This window comes from Neomonachus schauinslandi, chromosome 7 (assembly GCF_002201575.2).
Source record: "Neomonachus schauinslandi chromosome 7, ASM220157v2, whole genome shotgun sequence".
In the NCBI taxonomy this organism is placed as follows: domain Eukaryota; kingdom Metazoa; phylum Chordata; class Mammalia; order Carnivora; family Phocidae; genus Neomonachus; species Neomonachus schauinslandi.
Window position 1 is genome coordinate 101,634,913 of NC_058409.1, and position 22,870 is coordinate 101,657,782.

Sequence of the window (22,870 nt, forward strand, 5' to 3'; positions counted from 1 at the left end):
TTAAAAGTGTAGGTGAGGATCAACCAGTTTTACTGTCTTCTTTACATGCTTAAAATCATACGTAGCCTATAGTTGCTTGTGTTTTTTAATGATATTTTAACTATTTGGAAGGTTAATAAAGCTAGTTATTACTTTGTAAGATTATTTTTAAGTCATTTATTGTTATTGAAAGCCATCACTATAGTCAAAAATAAATTGCCAGAAACATCACTTGAGACATGATTGAAATATTTAGGTAGCAGAATGTTAAAAATAGGAGTGTTGACTAAGACCCCAAAACAATGTACATATAGTTCCAAGTGACATACCAGACCCTACCTACCATGACAGAATTGCAAAAAAGGAGGTGAGAGAAAACCTATTTTGTGATTCTTAAACTCACCCATATAGAGGGTGAGAAAAGGTTGAATGTTGGAGAAGGAGGATTTCTGGAGAGAGCTCTTTTCTCTGAAATACCTCCCCAACCGTTCACGTGTGGAGAATTCAGCAGTAGACCATTTGGAGAGTCACATGTCTTCTGTGGCTTAGGAGGGATACTGTGAACTGGTGTCTGACCCACGCCTGCAAAATCTCAAGCTGCACCATCTAAAATTAGCCACATGTAGCTATTGAGCACTTGAAATGTGGCTAATCCAAATTAAGATATGCAGTAAGTCTAAACACCCAATTTCTAAGACTTAGTATAAAATAGGATGCAAAGTTTGTTAATTTTTTAATGTAGATTGAATGTTTATATGATCATATTTGGGGTATATTAGGTTGAATAAAATATATTGTTAATTAATTCCACCTGGTTTTTTTTTTGTTGTTTTACTTTTTAAAATGAGGCTACCAGAAGGTTAAAAATTACAAATGTGGCTCATATTATAATTCTAATATGATATCAAGGCCAACAGTGGGTTGGCTGGCTGTTGAGTTTTCTGACTATGGACATAGTGAAAATGTCTTGTGGAGTTCTCTTGTATCTTCTAATCTATGTAGGCAAAGAGTATTAGTTTCCTATGAACTAGATAAGGGCCCCAAGAGTCTATGGGATTTTTTTAGGTCCTTCTAAGAGAGCCTTTACAAGGATAAGAAGACTCCAATGGGGATTGAATTTCCAGGAATTAAGCAAAGAACCAAAAACAGCCAGAGGAGAGTATATAACAAGCACTAAGGGTGGGAGAGCCATAGTGACGGAACAGTTTCAGAAGAACCCGTAAAAATGCACAAGAGAAAGGCAGTGAGTTTAAAAAAAAAACACAACATTTTTTTTTAAGGGGGAGTGGTACGTACAGGGATGGGGGGCAGAGGGAGAGAGAATCTTAATCTTAAGCAGGCTCCATTACTAGCGCAGAGCCCAGTGCAGGGCTCTCAATCTCATGACTCTGAGATCATGACCTGAGTGGAAATCAGGAGTCAGATGCTTAACCGACTGAGCCACCCAGGCACCCCAGGGGGATTTTTTTATGTCCCAGCTTCAGGTGCACCCACACTCTATCATTGTAAGAGCATAGTCGAGTAAGAATTTTCTACTTCCCTCTCTCGCCTTCTTCCCTACATGCTTCAACCCTGGATAAGTCAGGAAGAGCGGGCAATGGTGCTGTCAGAGAAAGAAGATGAAGCCTGCCATAACCTTTCCACCTCTCTCACAATTGCAGGTTTTCAATCTGTAGTCCTGTAGGAGGCCTGAGCTAGAGTAAGGGAAAAGCCTCAACTTTAAATCAGTTTCAGAGTGTTGGTTATTGTTCAGTTGAGACTGTAACCTCAGCTAGATTAGAAAAGTTGATAGGACTTGCTATAGGAGCAGGAGAACACTAGTCTTCACAGAGTGAATTTTAAAAGACAATAGGAGAAAAAAAATAATGTTGCTTTATGACTATATCCTAGGAGTTGGTGTATTCAATAGTGGTAACATTCAAGTGTGAAAATACAGCTGACCCTAGGGCACCTGGGTGGCTCAGATGGTTAAGTGTCTGCCTTTCGCTTAGGTCGTGATCCCAGGGTCCTGGGATAGAGTCCCGCATCGGGCTCCCTGCTCAGCGCGGAGCCTACTTCTCCCTCTCACTCTGCCTGCTTGTGCTGTCTCTCTCTCTGTCAAATAAATAAAATCTTAAAAAGAAAATACAGCTGACCCTTTAACAACACAGGTTTGAACTGCATGGGTCCACTTAAAATCCAGTACTATAAATGTATTTGCTTTTCCTTATGATTTTCTTAATAATACTTTTTTTCCTTAGCTTACATTACTGTAAGAATACAGTATGTATTACATGTAAAATACAAAATGTGTACTAATGTTGGTAAGAATTCCAGTCAACAATAGGCTGTTAGCAGTGAAGTTTTTGGGGAGCCAAAAGTTATGCAAGCATTTTCAACTGTGCAGGGTGTTGGCACCTCTAATCCTTGCACTGTTTAGATGTCAACTGTATTTGCTAGGTTAGAAAGCTTGTCAAGTATTATTTTTTATTCTGTGATGGATGCAATATAGTATAAATTTGAAACATTTCCGTAAATTTTCCTATCAGTGGCTATGAAACTCTTCTTACTAAACTAAGATTCAATTAATTGGAGATAAAATCCATAAACTATTACTATGTCTTCTTCCAATTTGGATTTTGAAGTACTTTCTACTCATTTTCTTCCATTTCATTAATGAACTTTTAATGAAAAACTGAGTAATATTGATACGCCATCATTTCTTAAGAGTTGCAAACTTCTTGGAGCTATTTCTAATAGTGGAATCCTGACATCCGGAGATTACTTTGTGATTTTGATTTATTCGGAATTACTAATTGAACAGGCACATCAACTTAAACAACTTCCAGTTCTTTTGTTGCTGCAGGAAAGATTTCCACTCCTTTTTTCACCTGAATGGGAGAAGTGGTCTTCTCTTAAAGAGAATCATAGCCTATGAGTCATATTCTTCTATGAAAGAAGATAAATGAAGCCTGTAACCCCAGAGTTGAGCACTGAATGTGCTGGCATAGACTTAGGGGAATTTTCGGAGTGTAGAGGAAGTTTACGTCATGCTGAACAGGCAATTTCAATATCACAGCTATGAGTACAGTGAAAGAAGTAAGATATGCCAGAATGAAAATTCCTAATCATTCCTAGTATTAAAGTGTTTCCTCCAAGTACTTTCTTTTAGAGTTTTTGCTAATTTTTTAATCAAAGAAATACACTTATTTTTAAAAGCCAAGACCTACCACAATTTTGTGATGAGAATTGGCTCTCTCCTGCCCCACTCCTCACCACACTCCTGTATCAACTCCCCAGAGGCCTTTTTCCCTTCTAGTCACAATAATATCTTCCCTGCTATTTTCTCTTTTGTCCTACTCTGGAAATCCTGTCAATTGGATAATGTTCCTCCTACATTGACCCCCTAACTTCCTTACTGTTCTGTTTTCCTTCCTCCCTCCCTCCCTCCCTCCCTCTCTCTCTCTCTCTCGTTTTACTTTCTGGGTTTCCCAACTTTATCTTCCAACCCTTTTACTGTACCTTTTTTGTTTTATATTTTTAATATCGAGGAACTTGTTTTCATTGAATGCTTCTTTTTACTATGACAGTGTTTTTATTTCTTAGATATATCATTTATCTCTTTGAAGCTTTCTTTTGTTCCTTGAATTATCCATTTCCCCTGAAATCTTTTTTCTGTTTGTTTTGGTCTTTTTCTGTCATGGGATAGTAGTGTTTCTCAAACCTGGATTTGAAACACCTCGTTATATTGAACAAGGATTTATAAATACTGATGCCTAGGCCTCATCTGAGGCTGATTAAACCATAAGTTTTACTTAAATATCTGGGAGTCCTTGGCTGATCATTTGTATTAAAGTAAGTTAAGTTGTTGATTGGAATCTCTTTAGGGTTTACCAACTGGTATCTTTCACAGTTGATGTTCATGTGGGATTGGCTGGTTTTGAGTATTTGTATGTCTTTTCACTTGGACTTGGTCATTTTCCCCAAAGAGGAATCTTTCTGTCCCCTGTAGGGGAGGCTGTTGTCAGTGACTAGAATGGGTGACAACAAACATGGCAGCAGTGCTTAGATACCTAGAGAGCTCTTATCTCTCAGGGTGCAGACTTTTGGGTTAATCCCCTCTTTTCATTTGGGCATCTCACCTCTGCTCTGGTGTCCAGGAACCTGTTTTATTCTCTCCAGAGAACAAACTTTGGTCTTCCTTCTAGGGTGTGGGAAAGAGTAGTGGTTTGGCTAAGTTAGTTGCCTCCTATCTCTTCATCCTTTGTCCTTTAAAATGTTGTCATAACTCACTTGGTGGCCTCTCCTCTGGGTTTTGTTGTTTGTTTGTTTATTTGTAGTATTTTGGGTTTTCCTCCTTTTATGCCTTTATGAATATTTTTCACATTATTTAGATATCAGTTCATTAAAGGCTAAAATTAATACTTTGTGGGAGAAGATACCACATTTTACAACATGGTAGATTGTTAATAAATGTTCAGCTTTGTGTAAAAATGGATGCCATTTTTGTAGTCTTTTAATAGTAATATAGACTGAACATAAAACTAAAATCTCAAAGTATTGTTTTGCTTTTCATTGGCAAGAAGGAAGAGAATTTGACTAAATGATTCTCAAGTTAATCTGATAGATAACATGTTAAAGAATTCAAGAAATTCTAAAGGGATTTATGGAGGCTTGTTTAGTCAGTGAAATGGGACAGTGTAGTACTGTCATTAGAGTAGATCATTGAAAAAGGACAGCACGGGGGCGTCTGGGTGGCTCATTTGGTTGAGCATCTGACTTTGCTCAGGTCATGATCTCAGGGTCCTGGGATCGAGCCCCGTGTTGGGCTCCCTTCTCGGCAGGGAGTCTGCTTGTCCCTCTCCCTCTCCTGCAACCCCTCTCCCTGCTGGTGCTCTCTCTGTCTCTCAAATATATAAACAAAATCTTAAAAAAAAAAAAAAAAAGAATAGCAAGTTCTGACGTAGACACAAATATACAAAAAATGTAAAAGTATACTATACTGGCATTTCAAAGTAATGAGAAAGGAAATGGATGATTCTAATCGCTAGTTTTGAGACAGCTAACTAAACATCTGGAAAAACAAACTTAGATCATTACTTCTTACCTTATTCTAAAATAAATTCCAAGTGTGTTAATTTTTTTTAAAGATTTTATTTAGAGAGAAAGAGAGCGTGAATGAGGGGAGGGGCAGAGGGAAGAGGGAAAGAGAGAATCTTAAGCAGACTCCATGCTGAGCACAGAGCCTGATGCCAGGCTCGATCCCATGACCGCAAGATCATGCATGACCTGAGCCAAAATCAAGAATCGGATGCTTAACCAACTGAGCCACCCAGGCGCCCCTCAAATGTATTAATTTCTAAATTAAAGAATACTAAAAGAAAATGTAGGTGATTACTTGTATAATCTTGAGTAGGGCGACCCATGTGATTGAACCATGACACCAAAGGTAGAAATCATCAAAGAAAAGATTGATAGGTTTGACCATTTATAGTAAAATATCCTGTACTATAACAGAAAAAAATTATTAAAATATTCAAATGACACACTGGGAAAATACAATCGTAAGACAAAGGAAATTAATATTTTGATCAAAGAATTCCGGAAGGCTACATTCTCCAGTAGAAATGGTCAAAGAATGTGAACAAGCATTTCACCAAATAATTACAAATTATTTTTGTATACTTATTTGTAATTGGTAATCAACAAATGCAACTTTTAAAAAGCTTAGGAAATATTCCTTGCCCTACCCTTCCTTAAATTATTTTTAAAGCTGGCAAGTCAGTGGGAAAATGGGCACCATGTACACTGGGTGTTTTGTTTCTATAGGGCAATCTGATAGTATGTGTCAAAAGCCTGAAATATTTCTTTGACCAGTAATTCCACTTTTAGGAATTTAGTCTAAGAAGATATTGGGAAATGTGCTCCAAGTAGTTTATACAAGGATGTCATACATGTATAGGCTTATTCATAACAAAACATTTTATAATTATGAACTGTTTGAAAACAGCCATATGTTAGTACTGTGTCATATGCATTCAGTGTAATATCCCATACAACTAAAGACAACCATGTATATGTACTTCCTGGTGTAGAGAGAGACACATGCATTGTATGTATTAACTGAAAAAAACTGATTGTGAAATAGTATGTACACTATAATCTCCTAGAAAACATTTGTGTATATTCACATGCGCAGAATAAATCTGAAAAGGGTAATGGTGTGAATACCTAATTTTTAAAAAAGATTTATTTAGTTGTTAGAGAGAGCAAGCAAACTTACATGAGCGGGAAGGGCAGTGGGAGAGGGAGAGCCAGTTTCAAGCCAACTCTGCACTGAGCATGGAGCCAGATTCCGGGGGCTCGATCTCACAACCCTGAGATCATCACCTGATCTGAAACCGAGAGTCAGACATTCAACCATCTGTGCCATCCGAGTGCCCCTGAATACCTAATTTTTATTGAGCACTCAACTAGGTTTTAGATACAATGCTCTCTATGCAGTGCTTTGTCTAATGGACCAAAGGTATTAACAGGCTATCTTGGTGTGATAGGATTATAAGAGATTGAACTTTTACCCCCTTTTTATTTCTCTGTATTTTCTAACTTTTCTATAATGATCATACATAATCCTCTGGGAAGAATTTGTTGCTTAAATTTTTTAGTGTTAACTTTCACTATTGAGTCATTTGAAAAGAAGGCGTGCATGGTCCTGTAAAAGCAATTAAAGCTTGAAAATCTCAGAATGAATTTTGTTGCAGCATGATCTTAGAGAAGTAACTATCTCTGGAATTTTATGCTATCACCTATAGACCAGAACAGTTAAATATTGAGGACCTTTGTAAAAAGAGCTATATATAAACAGTAGTAATTGAATAACTATAATATTGAATTAGACATTAAAAAAACCTTTTTCTGTATTATATATGCCATCCAAAATGTGATGAAGACCAGTGGATATTTGTGCTGCTTTTTTCAGATCAGTACCTAGGAAATTGGTGCTCAAAATTGACAGAACATGTGAATATGTAATTATGGTCAGATGAGGTAAAAATTTTGATTTAAATTATTATCTAAGCGATATTAATTAGACTTCTTCAAAAGCTGTGTCATCTTTATTGGCAGTGTCTTTTGTTTTTATTTTGTGGATACCAAATCTTAAATGCGTTCTCCTCCCCATTTTAGGTCAGTTGGTGGTGTGTACTTTATGTTCCTGTGTCATGAAAACGAAGCAGATTTGGCTCTTTTCAGCTCACATGCTTCCCTTGCTAGCACGACTCTGCCTTGTCCCTCTGGAGACAATTGTTATCATCAACAAATTTGCTATGATTTTTACTGGATTGGAAGTTCTCTACTTTCTTGGGTCTAATCTTTTAGTACCTTATAACCTTGCTAAGTCTGCATACAGAGAATTGGTTCAGGTAAGACTGACAACCACACACAGGTAGATAAAATTCTACATAAAAATTAGTTCTATTAAAGATTTAGTTCATTTCATAGTCGTGGTCATGGTAACATTCTGTTGGACAGTTTCTAAGTAGCACCTATTTTCAACCTAATTAGGAGCATCTGCGATTCTTCATGATGAAGTGTTCTGTAGGGAGGCAGTGAACTGAAGTGATTCTGGGGAAGCAGAGTGTCTGGGTTTCTACTCTGGCTCTGCTGTTGACTATCTGTGTAACCTGGGGATGGTGGGTAGTCACTTAAGTTGGCTTATCTGTAAAATGGAGCTAATAATAACAGTTGTACTTAACTTGTAGGGTTGCTGTGAGATTTAAATGAGTTCAGTGCGGCAGACAGTGTTCAGTGTGTGTTAACTATTATAATGAAGACAAAAATAATACAGAATTGAAAACGTAGAGGTAAAATCTGGATTTTTCTTCTGATTAAAGTCCTGCTGTGACTACAGTTTTTTTCCTTGTATTTGCCAGCTTATGTAAACTGAGAAGTAGTTCTGGGCATTCATATGATGGATTTTGTTTAGATATACTGATTTTGCCCACATGACATGCTTCTGCCTATCCTACTTTTTTTAGCCTTTGCTAAAAAAAGTAAACAGATTATTTACCAGATAGAAACAATAGATATTTAAATATTTCCATTTGATTTGTTTGATAAGTTCAGTATATAAAATAGATATGAAAACTGACATTGATATAAAAAGAGAGTGGTAAAATGCACATTCTTTTCTACCTTATCACTGTGTGTATATGACCTTAAGGTACAGGAGCCTCTCAGATTGACTAAACTGAAACTACTAAGTGAAGTGGGTTTTTTTGTTGTTGTTGTGGCCCCAGGGGCAGATTTCCCAGAAAAATTTCCCTAAACTCTTGGCTTTAGGTTGCTTCTGCCTTCTTCTTTGTTCATCTTATGTAGTGATTAACTTGGGCAATTTTCCTGAAAGTAGGTCTTTCAGAGAAGAGGAAGTTATTTTCATACTCAATGAAGAGCTATTTCATGAGGAAGGGTTATAGTTGTATTCAGAATAAGAATGACTAAAATATGTATTTTTTCTTTGAATTCAGTCTTGTGGAGCTACCCTAGTTTGTGGGAAACAGAACACAATTAGTAAACATTAATTGTATACTGTTTATTTAATCACCCTTAAGGACAGAGCCCTCATTTCTCAATGTCATGTTTACTTTCTTGGTTGCCTTAAGATTCATGCATCACTAGATGTCATAGTTGAAAATAAATTCTAGGTTATGAAATCCACAACCTGGAAAGAATTGGATAGGTAAGAAATGGTGGAAACTATCAGGCTTTTTTGTCATCTGTTCCTTGAATGGAAAGGAGGAAAATTACTCTCTACCTCTCAATGATCAGTTTGCTGCTAATAAGAATTTTGCAGCTAGTTGGACAACTTGCTTTTTCTTTAAATATTTTCTAGTAGGGGAAAAATAGAAGTTAATCTTGATTGGATTTTAGAGAAAGCATTTGATTTACAGATAAAAAATTTAAATTTAGAATAATCTGTAGGTCACTGCATTTTATTTTAATACTTAAAAGATCTAGGTCTACCTAGAGATAGGTGTTAATTAGAAATCAGAAAAACTTGAAGTCAGTGTATTTTAATTTAAGGTATTTGAATTTTATTGAAACATTCTGGTATCACATTGAGAGTTCCAGCAAGACAATTTGGCTATGTAGGTTAGAGTTTGTAGCCTGCCTTGCAGAACCCTATTGTGTTACCAGGGTCTGGTCCCTGGCATAGTAACTCCAGAAACTTGGTTACATGTATGCTCTTAGGCTGAATCAGATTATGAGAATTGATTCCTCCTAATGAGTCTCATAAGCGATTGTTTTACAAACTGGAAAGCTAAGTTACTGATTAGTAGATTAATAAACTTTTTTTAGTTGTACCTTTTTTCCTGGTGTTAATGCACTAGGCAAATCAAATAAATTGAGAAGTGTTGTTTGATAAATAACACAGGAGGAGCAAGGGGAATTGATCTGTCTGGGGGAAAAGACTTGCTAACTATCTTTGCTCTCCAATAGAAGTAAACTCCAATGTTTATTCTGTCTTCCGTCAAACTGTTTCTCCCCTATGACATTTCCTGAATAAAACCGGAAAAATTCTTCCTTTTACATTTCCCCTTTTTCTAGCCATTCACGCACTATTTGCATCATTTATGGTAGTCCTCATCATTTTGATTCAGAGATGAGTAAGTTTACAAAGTCTACTCAACCTACCTTTGATGTAGTTTTACTCTGAAATAGACTTTACTCTGAACTGTAAGGGCAGTTTATGGTTGTCATTTGATGAATGTGTGTCAAGTGTTAATAGTAATAACGCAAAATCAGAGAATTTTAGAAAACGTACTAACTGTATATACAGAGCTAACTTTAAAGGAATTTAGTTGGAACAATCTTACAGTGAAAGAATAGCAATTTAATTTTTCTCTTTAAGTACTTTGAACTCTTTGGTGTTTAAAAGTGTTTATTGAAGTGATACAAGATGTTTTCCTGTCTCATTTTCTTATTCAGGTAGTAGAGGTATATGGCCTTCTAGCCTTGGGAATGTCCCTGTGGAATCAACTCGTAGTCCCCGTACTTTTCATGGTTTTCTGGCTCGTCTTATTTGCTCTTCAGATTTACTCCTATTTCAGTACTCGAGATCAGCCTGCATCACGTGAGAGGCTTCTTTTCCTTTTCCTGACAAGGTAATTAATAAGAACGTATGATACTGTACATAATCTTAGGAAGAGAAGACTTTGATCTAGGAATAGCAAGTTTTGCAAATTTCCAGTTACATTAGAGTGTACCCCATATTTAATTAAGGTAGGATTTTCATTTGGTGGATGCCTAGGTCTGGCAGTGCAAGGAGGTGCTAAGGTAATAATGGTATATTTGGCTGTAGCAAATGATTTGTGGAAAGGTACATAGCAAATTTTAAAAATATTTTTTTAATTTCAAGTTAAACTATTGGTTGGGTAAATAAAACATGTTACTAAAAATAATTATCAATTACTGAGTATTTAATATGTGCCACCACATTCCTGAACACTTTTCTTCACACTTAATCTTGACAGCAACCCTGAGAGATAGGTGCCTTTATTATCATTTACCATTTTTTAATAGCTGAGGAGACTGTACCGAGAGTACCTTGCCCCAGGTGACACCGTTGAAAGAAGCCGTGCTGATGTCAGAGCCCATCTGAGTTCAAACCTTACTCTTGCAACTAATGCCCTGTTATTTTTAATGTTTTGCTTCATTATTCAGATACAGTCAAATAATTGGAGAAGTGAGTATATCATATGCTTTGCTGTTTGCCCCAAAGGAATTCTAAGACTTGGTTTTTAAGATTTAGTTTTTTTTTTTTTTTTACATAGTCTTAAGTCATCTGAGTCCTTTTTCTACTAAAGTATCTTTGTTGTGAGCTACATCCACATTTGTCATTTTTCCACTCTTGAGTTTGAATCTCAAGCCCTCAGAACCTAGCACATGGCTATATATCTTCATTCCCTGGCACATACAGGCAAGAATAAAACTCTGTCCTTCGGGAGAGTACATATAGGCAGACAAAAGTGTTGAGTTTTAGTTAATAGAGCCATTGTTTCTCAGCCAACCAAGTGATGGAGCACTGTGCAGTAAGGGGTGCAGGGAAAATGTTACACAGTGTTAAAAAGCAATAAAAATGTCATAGAGCAGTACCTATTTCAGTAAATAAGCAGAATAAACTTATTGGCACTGAGTCAGATTTTGTACTTTCTAAAAATAACACTTTTAGTTGGTAAGTAGCTTCTATAAGCATGCAATAAATTGATATCAAATACATTTTAATAGCCAGTTCATTATTAATGAAGTTTTACTGCTATTGTTTATTTTTTATTTTTCTTTTAAGATTTTATTTATTTATTTGACAGAGGGAGAAACAGTGAGAGAGGGAACACAAGCAGGGGGAGTGGGAGAGGGAGAAGCAGGCTTCCCGCAGAGCAGTACCCTGGGATCATGACCTGAGCTGAAGGCAGACGCTTAATGACTGAACCACCCAGGCGCCCCTGCTATTGTTTTTTAATGTAAATATTATGGAAGTTTTATCAAGAATTTTAAAATGATCCAAAAAGTAATTCAATTTAAAGAGAAAGAAATAGAATCCTTTGGTTAGGATAATAACCTAAGTGTGAGACTGGGATTGGTCATGTTTTAAACCATATTATTAGCCATTAAAAAGCACAATCAGATCAAATGTAGCATAGTGTAATAGGCTTAACAAATCAGTAAGCCATGAATGAGTTTGGACTTATTTACAAAGTAAGAAAGTAATACTGAAATTTTTAGATGAGGTTTAGGTGTCTTGACAAAATGATTTTTCTCTCTATTCTGTTTTATACATGAATAGAGTACCCCTTCTAAATATAGGAATGTTTAAATTTGTTTTTTAACAGAGAAGTTAATTGGTTCTTCTCTTAATTTCTATCTCTGTAAGCATTGTTTGTTGTCCTTGATGCTGCTTTGTGCCAGATTACATTGGGTGTGTTTGCCTTGCCAAAGAACAACTTATTTACAAAAGGAAGATTGCAAATTTATCAGCATACTCTGACTAAACAAACTAAAAAAAGCACATGCTGGGCGCCTGGGTGGCTCAGTTGGTTAAGCAACTGCCTTTGGCTCAGGTCATGATCCCGGAGTCTTGGGATCGAGTCCCACATCGGGCTCCCGGCTTAGCAGGGAGCCTGCTTCTCCCTCTGACCCTATCCCCTCTCATGCTGTTTCTCTCTCTCAAATAAATAAATAAATAAAATCTTAAAAAAAAAAAAAAAAGCACATGCAAACAAAAACTTTGTTTTTGCAGCCAGCAAATAGAAACTAAAATCAGTAAAACATCTCACTGAAGAGAGGAAGAAAAGTTTTATAAAGTTTTCCAAATTCTTTCACTTCCCCAAAGTTAGGTTGAAACCTTTTGCTTCCTTATGTTCTCTTTTGAAAATACCCTCTTGAAAATGTAATTAAATCATACTGCTTGGGTGTAAAAGATTTCTCTAAATATTAAGACAAGAATAGAGAAATTGCATGGATCATCAGTAAAATTTTCAGGCTTTTCCAGTGAGAAGTAAAATTTTTAGTATATTTTTAGCCATGGTTATTACTTTTTAGTTACTAGACAATTTGTTTAAACATCCTGCATAAGGATTTCTCTGAGAAAATGTCACATTTCAGAAATTAGATTTGTAAGAATGCCATACAGTCATTCTTTTAGCTATCAACCACCATGACTCATAGATATCTTGACTCCTAAAAGAAAAACAGATATTTTTTTCTCATCATAATGTACATTGGTCTATGGAAAAGTAGATGTTTTCACTTAAAAACTTACTTATGAGCAGTTAATTGTGTAGGAAGAGTGACTATGTAGCAGAAGCACAGAGCTACATAGTAAAGGATAGGTATTGATTTGCCTGAATGAATTCCTCATGCATACAAATGAAATTCTTAACTGGAATTCTCAAACTTCTCTGAACATTTGTTAAATGCTGTATAAATGTTAAATCCAGATTATTTGTACATAATATTACATATGTTTGTAAAATATTTGTAAATAAGTTTCTAATATGTTCAGTGTAAGTATGGAATGTATTTCCATAAAGTGTGAAAGTATTTACAAGCTTTAGTTAGTGTAAGGTCTTCCAGTTCCTGTAAGTGGTATTTATAGCGAACTTTTATGTTAAAAGTTGATGATAAAATTATTTTTAAATGGTCTTAGGTTATATTCTTGGATATGCTTTTGAAATAACCTAGAAAAAATGCAATTATGTAAACCTAAATTAAATTAAAATTTAAAGTATTAATAATATGGAAAATACTGTTGTATTGAGAGGAGTTGGGAGCTGCAAAGTCAATATGGGCCTTCCCTGGTAGCAGTTTGGTCAAATAAGGAGTTTTGACAAGTAATCATATTAGCACAATTTGAATAGTCAACATTTTTCAGAAGGTACTATGGGCAACTATATATGAGTCTTTTTTGAATATTATCAGCATGTTAATTATACGTTTCTTAGGGTTTGAAGAAAATTTAAGCCCTTACTGCTTTTGAAAGAGGTGATAGATAAATAAAGAGAAGACTTTGTTTCAGATATGGTGCTGTGTACTGAGTATTTGCCAAAGAGATTTAAAAAAATGTAGGTTAGGATACTAGAAGAATGGATTTAAATTATTAATGGAGTGGTTAGGTGATTTTTACATCAAATTTTGGTTTGGGGTGTTTTAATTGATGAGGATCAGATCAAGATTGGTGGCTATTTGACTGCTTAAGATGGTTTCATTTCAAATGGAAAATTTTTATCTGTCAATATTTCCCCACCCCCCTTTTTCTAGTATTGCTGAATGCTGCAGCACTCCTTATTCACTTTTGGGTTTGGTCTTCACGGTTTCCTTTGTTGCCTTGGGTGTTCTGACACTCTGCAAGTTTTACCTGCAGGGTTATCGAGCTTTCATGAATGATCCTGCCATGAATCGGTAAGTTCTTGACTATGGATACCTCTAGACATTTAAATATTATATATAACTTGAAGAGGTAATGATGAATTTCAGAGGAAATGGAATTTTGAGATTTTTTTTTGAATGGTTGCAACTATTTGGATTTAAAATACTATGAAAATATAACTGAATTTCCATATGTAAAAGATGAATTTTTACTGTATGTACATATGAATGTATATTGGACACTTTCCTAGATTTAAGAGATTTTTTTCGTGGGGGAGGGGCAGAGGGAGAGAATCATAGGCAGGCTCCACACCCAGTGCAGAGCCTGACATGGGGCTCAGTCTCACAACCCTGAGATCATGAGTCATGAGCTGAAATCAGGAGTTGGACACTTAACCAACTGAGCCACCCAGGCGCCCTAAGAGATTTTTGATAGCTTGCTTTTTCCCATTTGAAGTTTAAGTGTAGACCTGTTAAAATCCAATTTCTATATTTGATACTTAAAAATTTTTTTTGTGTATGGACATAATTCGGATACTGATTGAAATTTCAAAGGATGCATTAATGAGAATGCAGAATAGTTAATCTAGTTATTAAATCACTAAGATCAGATATTGGGAAACCCTATTTCTAGAAGTTGTCACGATTTCTGTTAAAATAGGAATTTTTAATGGTTTCATTTATATAAATTTATATAATCTTAAAGTCTTTAAATCTTTATGGAATGTTTCAGAATTAGTAGATGGTGAGTATCTTGTAAATTGGAGGAAACATTTTTTTTGGGGTGTACAATATTTTTTTATGACAGAAGAGAAAAAAGTGCTTTATAATCTTCCTGCTAGTCCCAGCTAACACCTTTATAATGGCAAAAGAGGGAGGAGGGCAAGAAAGAAAAATAATTCATGTATAAGCTCACAAATTCACACCATTCAGAAAATATGAAATGGGAAGTGACAACTCTTCCTCCCCCTGCTTGCCATTTCCTCTCCCTGAAGGGTAACAGCTTATAACGGTTATTTTAAAATTTCTTTCTACACACACCTATATATTTGCTACTTTTGTTTTTGTTTCATTTCCACATACTATACACAGTTCTGCACTTCAGTTTTTCACTTAAATATGTTTTAGATGTTTTTTTATGTCAACACAAAGACATCCTCATTCTTTTTGATAAAGGTATAGTATTCCAAAGTATGGATGTATTTCTTTTTTTCTTTTTTTGCTATTAAGAAATGGTACCTTTGTATATGTCTCCTTTTTTTTAACTCTTAATTAGAAAACTTTTAAATTAACAAAGTTGAGAGAATACTGTAAAATGAACCTCCATATACCTGTCATCCATCTCCAGTAATATAGCCAGTCTTCTGTCATGCATGCCCCTGTCTACTCCACTTACTTTGTCCCCTCCATAATCCCCAGCTGCCTTTGTTTGGTGTAAATCTCAGATACAATACCATCTTACCCATAAATATTTCAGTCTCATTGTCTCATTTGAAAAAGCGTAACTACAATAGTACATTCATTCCCAGTAAGAGAAGAATTCCTTGACATAAAATTCCCAGTTGGTGTTCATATTTCCCTTTTTTGTGTTTTTAACATTTTGTTTGTTCAACTTCAGATCCAAATAAGGCCCATATGGCACTTGGCAAACTATTTTTTAAGTTTCTTTTAATATTTAGGTCCCTGCTGTGTCTGTATTTTTTCCCTTTCATTTTATTTGTTGAAGACACCAGATAGTCCTGTTTAGTTTTTCAGAGTCTGGATTTTGCCAGTTGTATCCCTGTGATATCACATAACATGTTCTATTATTCACTATATTTTCTCTTATATTTAAATTTTTTGTAGTACATCCATAGGGTAAATTATTACCAGTAAGATTATTGAGTTGAAGGGTATATACATTTCTAAATTTATTAGCAAGTTTTTCTCTAGAAAGGTTTTATCTGTTTTATCTCAACATTAGTCTCCCTGTTTTTTCTCAAAATTCCTTGTCAATGGTTGGGTCATCAAACTTTGAAATATTTACTCATTTGTGGTTTTGAAAACTGGACCTAACCTTTTTGTTCATTTATTTGTGAGAGTTCTTTATAAATCAAGTCAATAAGATGAAAAAAACGATCTCAAGATTTTTTATGTATTTCCCATATGGAAACTGAATTTCAAGAAAGTTTATATTTATGGGATGCCTGGGTGGCTCAGTCGGTTAAGCGTCTGCCTTCGGCTCAGGTCATGATCCCAGGGTCCTGGGATCGAGTCCCGCATCGGGCTCCCTGCTCCGCGGGGAGCCTGCTTCTCCCTCTGCCTCTGTCTCTCTCTCTGCCTCTCATGAATAAATAAATAAAAAAAAAAAAAAGAAAGTTTATATTTATGTCTTCTCTAGTTCTTACGGTCTACTTAAAGAGACCTTTCCTACTCCAAGATTATGAAGACATTCACCTATGATTTTATTTTTTATAATCAAGATACAGCTCATGATATAATTCAGTGGATATCTAAGAATGGTAGAATATCTGGCTCATTAGCAAAGCCTGGTTTAGAACACTTTTATTTATCCTAGAAGTTGCTTTTTATCTCCTCAGTGTATGCTAAAATAATAGCTATTACATTTTGCACACATATAATGGTATATTATGACTGTGTATTACTATTACATCGATGTTCTATATAAGTTAATATTCTTTTTTTTTTTTAAGATTTTTTTTTTTTTTTTTTTTTATTTGACAGAGAGAGACACAGCGAGAGAGGGAACACAAGCAGGGGGGTGGGAGAGGGAGAAGCAGGCTTCCTGCTGAGCGGGGAGCCCGATGTGGGGCTCGATCCCAGGACCCTGGGATCATGACCTGAGCCGAAGGCAGACGCTTAACGACTGAGCCACCCAGGCGCCCCTATAAGTTAATATTCTGATCAGGTTTTTTGTCTAAGTTAGACTAGATCACAAGTATGTAACAACAGTGTAAGTCTTTGGATTATTTTCTCTTGGAATGAAATGAGATTCTGATTGTTTTTCTGAAAACGTATGCTTTTTTTAGGGGCATGACAGAAGGAGTTACGCTGTTAATCCTGGCTGTGCAGACTGGTCTGATAGAACTACAGGTTGTTCACCGGGCATTCCTGCTCAGTATTATCCTTTTCATTGTCGTAGCTTCTATTCTACAGTCTATGTTAGAGATTGCAGATCCTATTGTTTTGGCGCTGGGAGCATCTAGAGACAAGTAAGAAACTTCCTAAAAGAAATTTTTGTAATATTCTTTATATGAGTTTGTTGTCTGAAGATTTAGATAATATTTAGAGACAGAAAATGGATGAATAATTGGTATTAGCGTAAGGTAACAAGTTTACCTTTTTATTTTTCTATATGTTTGACTTTTCTGTTTTTTTCCTCAAGATTCTTATAGTTAGAAATCACATCAAAGGCCATGTAATTACAAGTCAACTTTTTCTTCTTCAGAGAAATTTAATTAATACTTTTTATATTCAGTTTTAAAATGAAGAATGGAGAGCATCAAATTTAGTCCAGGAAATACAGTAAATAATATAATTTTATTCTGTGTAATGCTAAAGCAGAGAAAGCGTTGAGAGAACAGAGAAAATCATTTGAAGGAGAGAGAAAGGCTCTCAGGCAGTCATAAAGATAGGCATTTATGGAATAATGGCCTCATCTGATGGCCTTTAGACAGTTTTAACTTACTGAGGTTTTAATGGGGATTCTTGACACCTTATGGGACCAGGTGAAATTAATAGCTGCATTCATGTTCATGCCATATTACAGAAGTTCTCTTAAGGAATAAAAGTCAAGTTATTATTTAGCTCTTTAAGGTAGAATTAGGCTTACTGTAGTTTATACGAGGACATTCTATGAAGAATTACTAAAAATTCAGCACCACTGTTTCTTTCCAGCATCTGTTGACATTCTGGTGATTTTTGAAATAACCTTAATTTGTTGCTTCTTTGGTAGTGTTTTATGAGTAAGGGAACAGGCAGTCTTTTGGGAGATAGAATTTTGACAGCAGATTTTTAAAACATTTCAAATTAACATTTTAATTACAGTTCATCAGATTTATCTTTTTATTCCCGTATCCCACATTGCTGAACATTCTGAAATTTTTCTCAAATGGTGGAAAGGCTGCAAGAGTCAATTTAATTTAAATAAGCTTAGAGCTCTTTGATTTGTTTCAGATAATCATTTTAATTAATTACAGTTATTTGAGATTTGGTTTTGAGGTTTAATGTATCTCAATAGAAGCATTTAAGATGTTGAACTCAGTGGTGAACTTGGTTAAGTAGCCATTTAAATGGGTTGTTTTTGACCTAAGTACAACACTATTTTGTCATTTCTGGCAGTATCATTTAGTAGTATTACTTATACAAATTAATTTAGCATATACTGATAAGACTAATATAATACTATAGAAAGTATCAGAAAAGAGAAAGAAATACATAATTCCACTGCCGTAAGAACCAGTAAATCCAGTTCTGATTCCCACCAGGCTGTTGGAGTAGCCTCATTACTGGCTTTTTTCTCTAAGGTCAAATGGAGAGGAAATTTAAAAGGAAAGGAACAAAACTGAGAAGCCCTGTGTGTGGGTGTGGGGTGGTTAGTTTGCATCGTTGTCAGTGTTCTTGCTGGTGTCCACTGCAGCATTCGCCTAAGGCAAGAGGGGTTCTTGGCTGTGAAAGGATGAAAAAGGGATGAATTGTTAGGGTTAGGTTCTTCTCGCCCACCATCGCCTGTGGTAAATAAGAGAGAACTGTCAACAGCCAAATGCCAGTACTTTTTAAAAGAAATGAAATCGAAAAGTATGAGAAAAATGTAGCTGATTAGAACTGACTCAAGAAGAATTTAAAAGCTTGGATAGTTCTGTAACTGTTAAAGAACTGGAAGCAAATGGCAAACATCCCTTGACCCAAATGGTATTACAGGCAAGTTCCAAACTTTGAAGGAACAGATTATCCCTATTTGAAACACACACTTCCAGACAATAAAAAGAACACTACCCAACTCATTCTGTCCGGCTGGTATAATCCCTGTATGGAAATCAGACAACTTGAGAAAGATAAAGTTTTATTTCACTCATAGCAGGAGGTACTATGCAGATTTGTAATACTGGCTGGAGTATAGACAGCTTGAGCACTGGAACAGAGAGCCCCCAAACAGACCCATATATGTTGGACTTTGGTATATGACAAGGGTGGCATGTCCAATGAGTGGGGACAGGTAGTACTCTTCCGTAATGTTGCTGGAAAAAATGGTTTCTATTTGGAAAAGGATAGAATGGGTTCCTATCTCACACCATAAACAAAGGATCAACTCTGGAATGTTAGAGACCTAAAATGTCAAAAACAAAAAATTAAAACTCACATAGGCTAATATATTTTGGTCAAGTAGGAAACAGTTTCTTAAACTGACAGAACTGCTGTGGGAGAGCGAGACTAAGAATTAGGAATGACCGTGATTATGAAAGGAAAGAGTGATAAATCTAACAATTACAGTTAATAACTTTTTAGACCTAAAGTTAACTTTACAAACTGGGAGAAGATATTCATAGTATTTGCACTTGCCCAAGAATTGGTATCAATATACAAATAGCTCAAATGAGCAAGAGAAATGGATGAAATACATTTTTATCTTTAGGCTTTTAGTGAAAGAGGAGACACATGAATATGAAGAGAGAGGTTCAGCATCTTTAGTGATAAGAGAAATGTAAATCAAGACCACACTGAAGTGCTGTTTTAAACCTGTGGGATTGGCAAGGAATAAAGGAAGGAAGGAAGAAGGGAGAGAGAAAGGAAAGTCAGCTAATTATCTAGAGTGGAAAAGGTCTAGATGACATGGTATCCCTGGTTTCTGGTGGGAGTGTGAAGTGGTGTAATCACTTTGGAAACAGTGTGGCCATTCTTTCCTCCTACATGTATACTCTAGACGTTCTTACACATGTTCAGTAAGGACATACAGAAGAACGTTCATAGCACAATTCACAGTAGCAGAAATCTGGGAACAACCCAAGTGACAATCAAGCAGGAAAGTGGGTGAGTAAATGTGATAATAGTCACTATGGAATATTAGAAATGCAGTGACACAGAAAACAATATGCATGATTCATAGCATTATAAAGTTAAAAAGTAAATCCCAAAAGATGACAGTATAGAATGTTATTTTTGTGTTAAAAGGAAAAATTTAAAATATACTCTTTAGGAATACATATAGATTAATAAACAAAACTATAAAAAGGAAAAGCAAGCAAGAGAGTAAAGAACACAGATTCAAGTTAATGCTTTCAATGGGTGCAGGGAGGGAGGACGTGGAATAGGCAGGCCTGCTATGTAGTTAAATGTGGGTTATTGTCCGGGCCCTCACTTTTGTATGGGGAGACAGGTTCATGAAGGCTTGTTACAATATTTAAGATAGCTAATTAGATTACTAGCTCAGTAAAAAGAGGGACACCCAAAGACCAATGGTGACAGTGCATCCTGAATTAAGGATTATGACTAATTCAGAGTACTGGGGATTGAGAAAGGAAACGAAAAATATCTTAATTCTCAAATTAGAGAAATAATTAAGAGATAATATCAATAATTCATATAACACTGCTTCTCTCTGTCATTTAAGAAATAATTACTAGGGGTAGAAAAGCCTCACATGTCTTTGGAGTTGCTTGGACTAGAGGTAATTTCCAGTGTTTAACTTAAAAAGCTGTCTCAGTTTTAGCCATAGAGATAATTGTTGCCCTTATCTATAAATTTTATTCCAGTTTTTAACAAGGAATTTTAGGATAATGGTCCACTTATTCAAATTACATAGTAGATTTTCAAATGACGAACTTCTAAAAAAAAAATGGGTTGGGGTGAATGTAAAAATTTTTTATTTTATTTTATAGTGCTTAACCTATTAATAGGATAAGATTTCAATGTTTTCTGCTATTCATTTTATATTTAATTTTAAATTAGATTTTTATTGAATTTTAACTATTTAAATAAGGATATTTATTTGTGTGTATAATATACACACCTATGTTGGTATATATATATTTGTGTGTTGGTGTGTATACACACGCCAAAATTAGAAATAAAGTATAACTCTTGGCATAATGGTGTTTATGCTTCTCTCTGTATGTATATAAAAATAATATACTTACATCTATATGTAAATATATACCTGTTTTATATAAATGGATCATAGCTTGATTTTGAAAAATATATTTAGAGCTTTAAGGCAAATTACCCTATTAAAGAAAATGATTTATAATTTAATATCTAATAAAGTATAACTACTGTTACAGTAATTCCTTCCTGCCTGCCTTTCTTTGAAAAAATAAAGTAAAACTTTTTATGTTTTGGATCTCAAAGCAGAACTACTGACAAGTTTATGTTTCTCCCATAACTTTGGAAAGTAGAAAATGTTTGCAAGAAAAGTTGTAAAACAGTTCCCAAGTGCCTACCTTTAATTTTTACCGTAATAATAATTGTTCTCTGAATTACTAATTATAGAAAGTCCCATACAGTCTAGCATTTAACTTTGTGTGTGGTTATTTTTCCTTATGCCGCCTTTTTTTTTGTTTCCTTGAGACTGCATGGATTTGAGATCACAGATAATGATTTTTAATTAAAAATTTTTTTTGCAGCCATAAGCTCTAAATGATTTTGACTGAAATCTACATTTCCTCAATGATTAAATGAATAAATGTGCATCTTTTATAGGAAATCAATAATTTTAAGTTTTGATATTCAGTTAATAGATTGTAATTGAGTTTTGTGTTTTAGAAGAGAGGAAATCTGTTTTGGGTTCACACTGATTTCTTTTAGATTAGTGATCACTGTGTTAAAAAAGTATTCCACCTTTGGCTTTTATTTACCCAGGAAATGGAAATATCTAATATCTTTTTTTTTTTTTAATCCTTTGTGGCAGCCCTCTATCTTTATTTGCTTGTAAATCAGGTATATAAAGTAACTATAAGTAAAATTACAGGGGGTAGAAATGACCTTTTTTCTGTTGTAAGGAAAGATTTTTCAAAGTTCTGCTTAAGGCACTTGTTGGGGAAGGTTTTTGTTTATGTATCTTTTAGAACTTAGTATACAATCTATCTTAAATTGGGGTGTATTTAAGGAATGATTTATTAGAATATTTTGATATATGAAGAGGTACACAAAAGAAAAAATTATGTCCCTTCTCCTTTTTGCCATAACTATGGGGCTCCTTCTGTGTATGTATTCCACCATTGACAAGTAGGGTTCAAGTGGAATCCGAAACTGAAATCTAAGTCTAAGAAAGTCTCTTGATTTGTTGGGTGTCTTAAAAGCATAAAGTTTTATTATATGTAAAAAGTATATATATAATATATATACACACTAAGCTATATATAAAGTATATGTATACATTAAGCTATATATATGAAGTTATATATATATACTTACATGTATATAGTATTCCCCCTTGAGATAACCATGATAACTTTTGTCTTGCTTTTATCATAGGGCTTTGCATTTGGGTGGATAGATAGGTTTGGAAAAAAAAAGGTAGTAATAAATGGAAAATAATTTGAAAAATAGCAAGCAGAAATAAATATTCAAGTTTTATTTGGCACTTCAAACAAGCTTTGAGCTTAAAAGCTGAGCTATGTGAAGGAGTTGCTGTTCTTTTTTTCAAGGAGTTTAAATTTGGGTGATAAGACATTTTTATGTCTGTGTACATATATATTATTTAGATAATAACTATAAAATATAAATAAAAACGTTTAGGCATACAACATATAAATATCTGTATCATTGAAACAAGACTACAGTTTTAGTGTATGATTGGCTGGTACCAGTGTTAAGAATTCTGAGAGGGTCAGTGATTCCTGGAGAAAGGATTCACATTACCTGATTAGTTTGAGCTAGCCTAAAGGGTTTGGAACAAGAGACGGTGGGACAGAGGCATTTCTAGTGGGGTGTAAGCGTGCTTGTGTTTTTCTGGGAGTATAGTTAATTAAGCATCTTTGCTTATAGTGAGGAA

The 22,870-nt window shown here is 34.9% G+C and overlaps 1 protein-coding gene across 1 annotated transcript in view; it reads left to right on the forward strand.

The window, feature by feature from the left end:
- Nucleotides 1-22,870, forward strand: part of RNF145 (ring finger protein 145) — a 55,094-nt gene that overhangs the window by 26,455 nt on the left and 5,769 nt on the right. Inside the window, exons 5-8 of the mRNA XM_021697856.2 lie at nucleotides 7,144-7,379; nucleotides 9,946-10,121; nucleotides 13,774-13,914; nucleotides 16,911-17,093. Of these exons, the coding sequence (XP_021553531.1) occupies nucleotides 7,144-7,379; nucleotides 9,946-10,121; nucleotides 13,774-13,914; nucleotides 16,911-17,093 (736 nt within the window). The remainder of the gene's footprint in view (nucleotides 1-7,143; nucleotides 7,380-9,945; nucleotides 10,122-13,773; nucleotides 13,915-16,910; nucleotides 17,094-22,870) is intronic.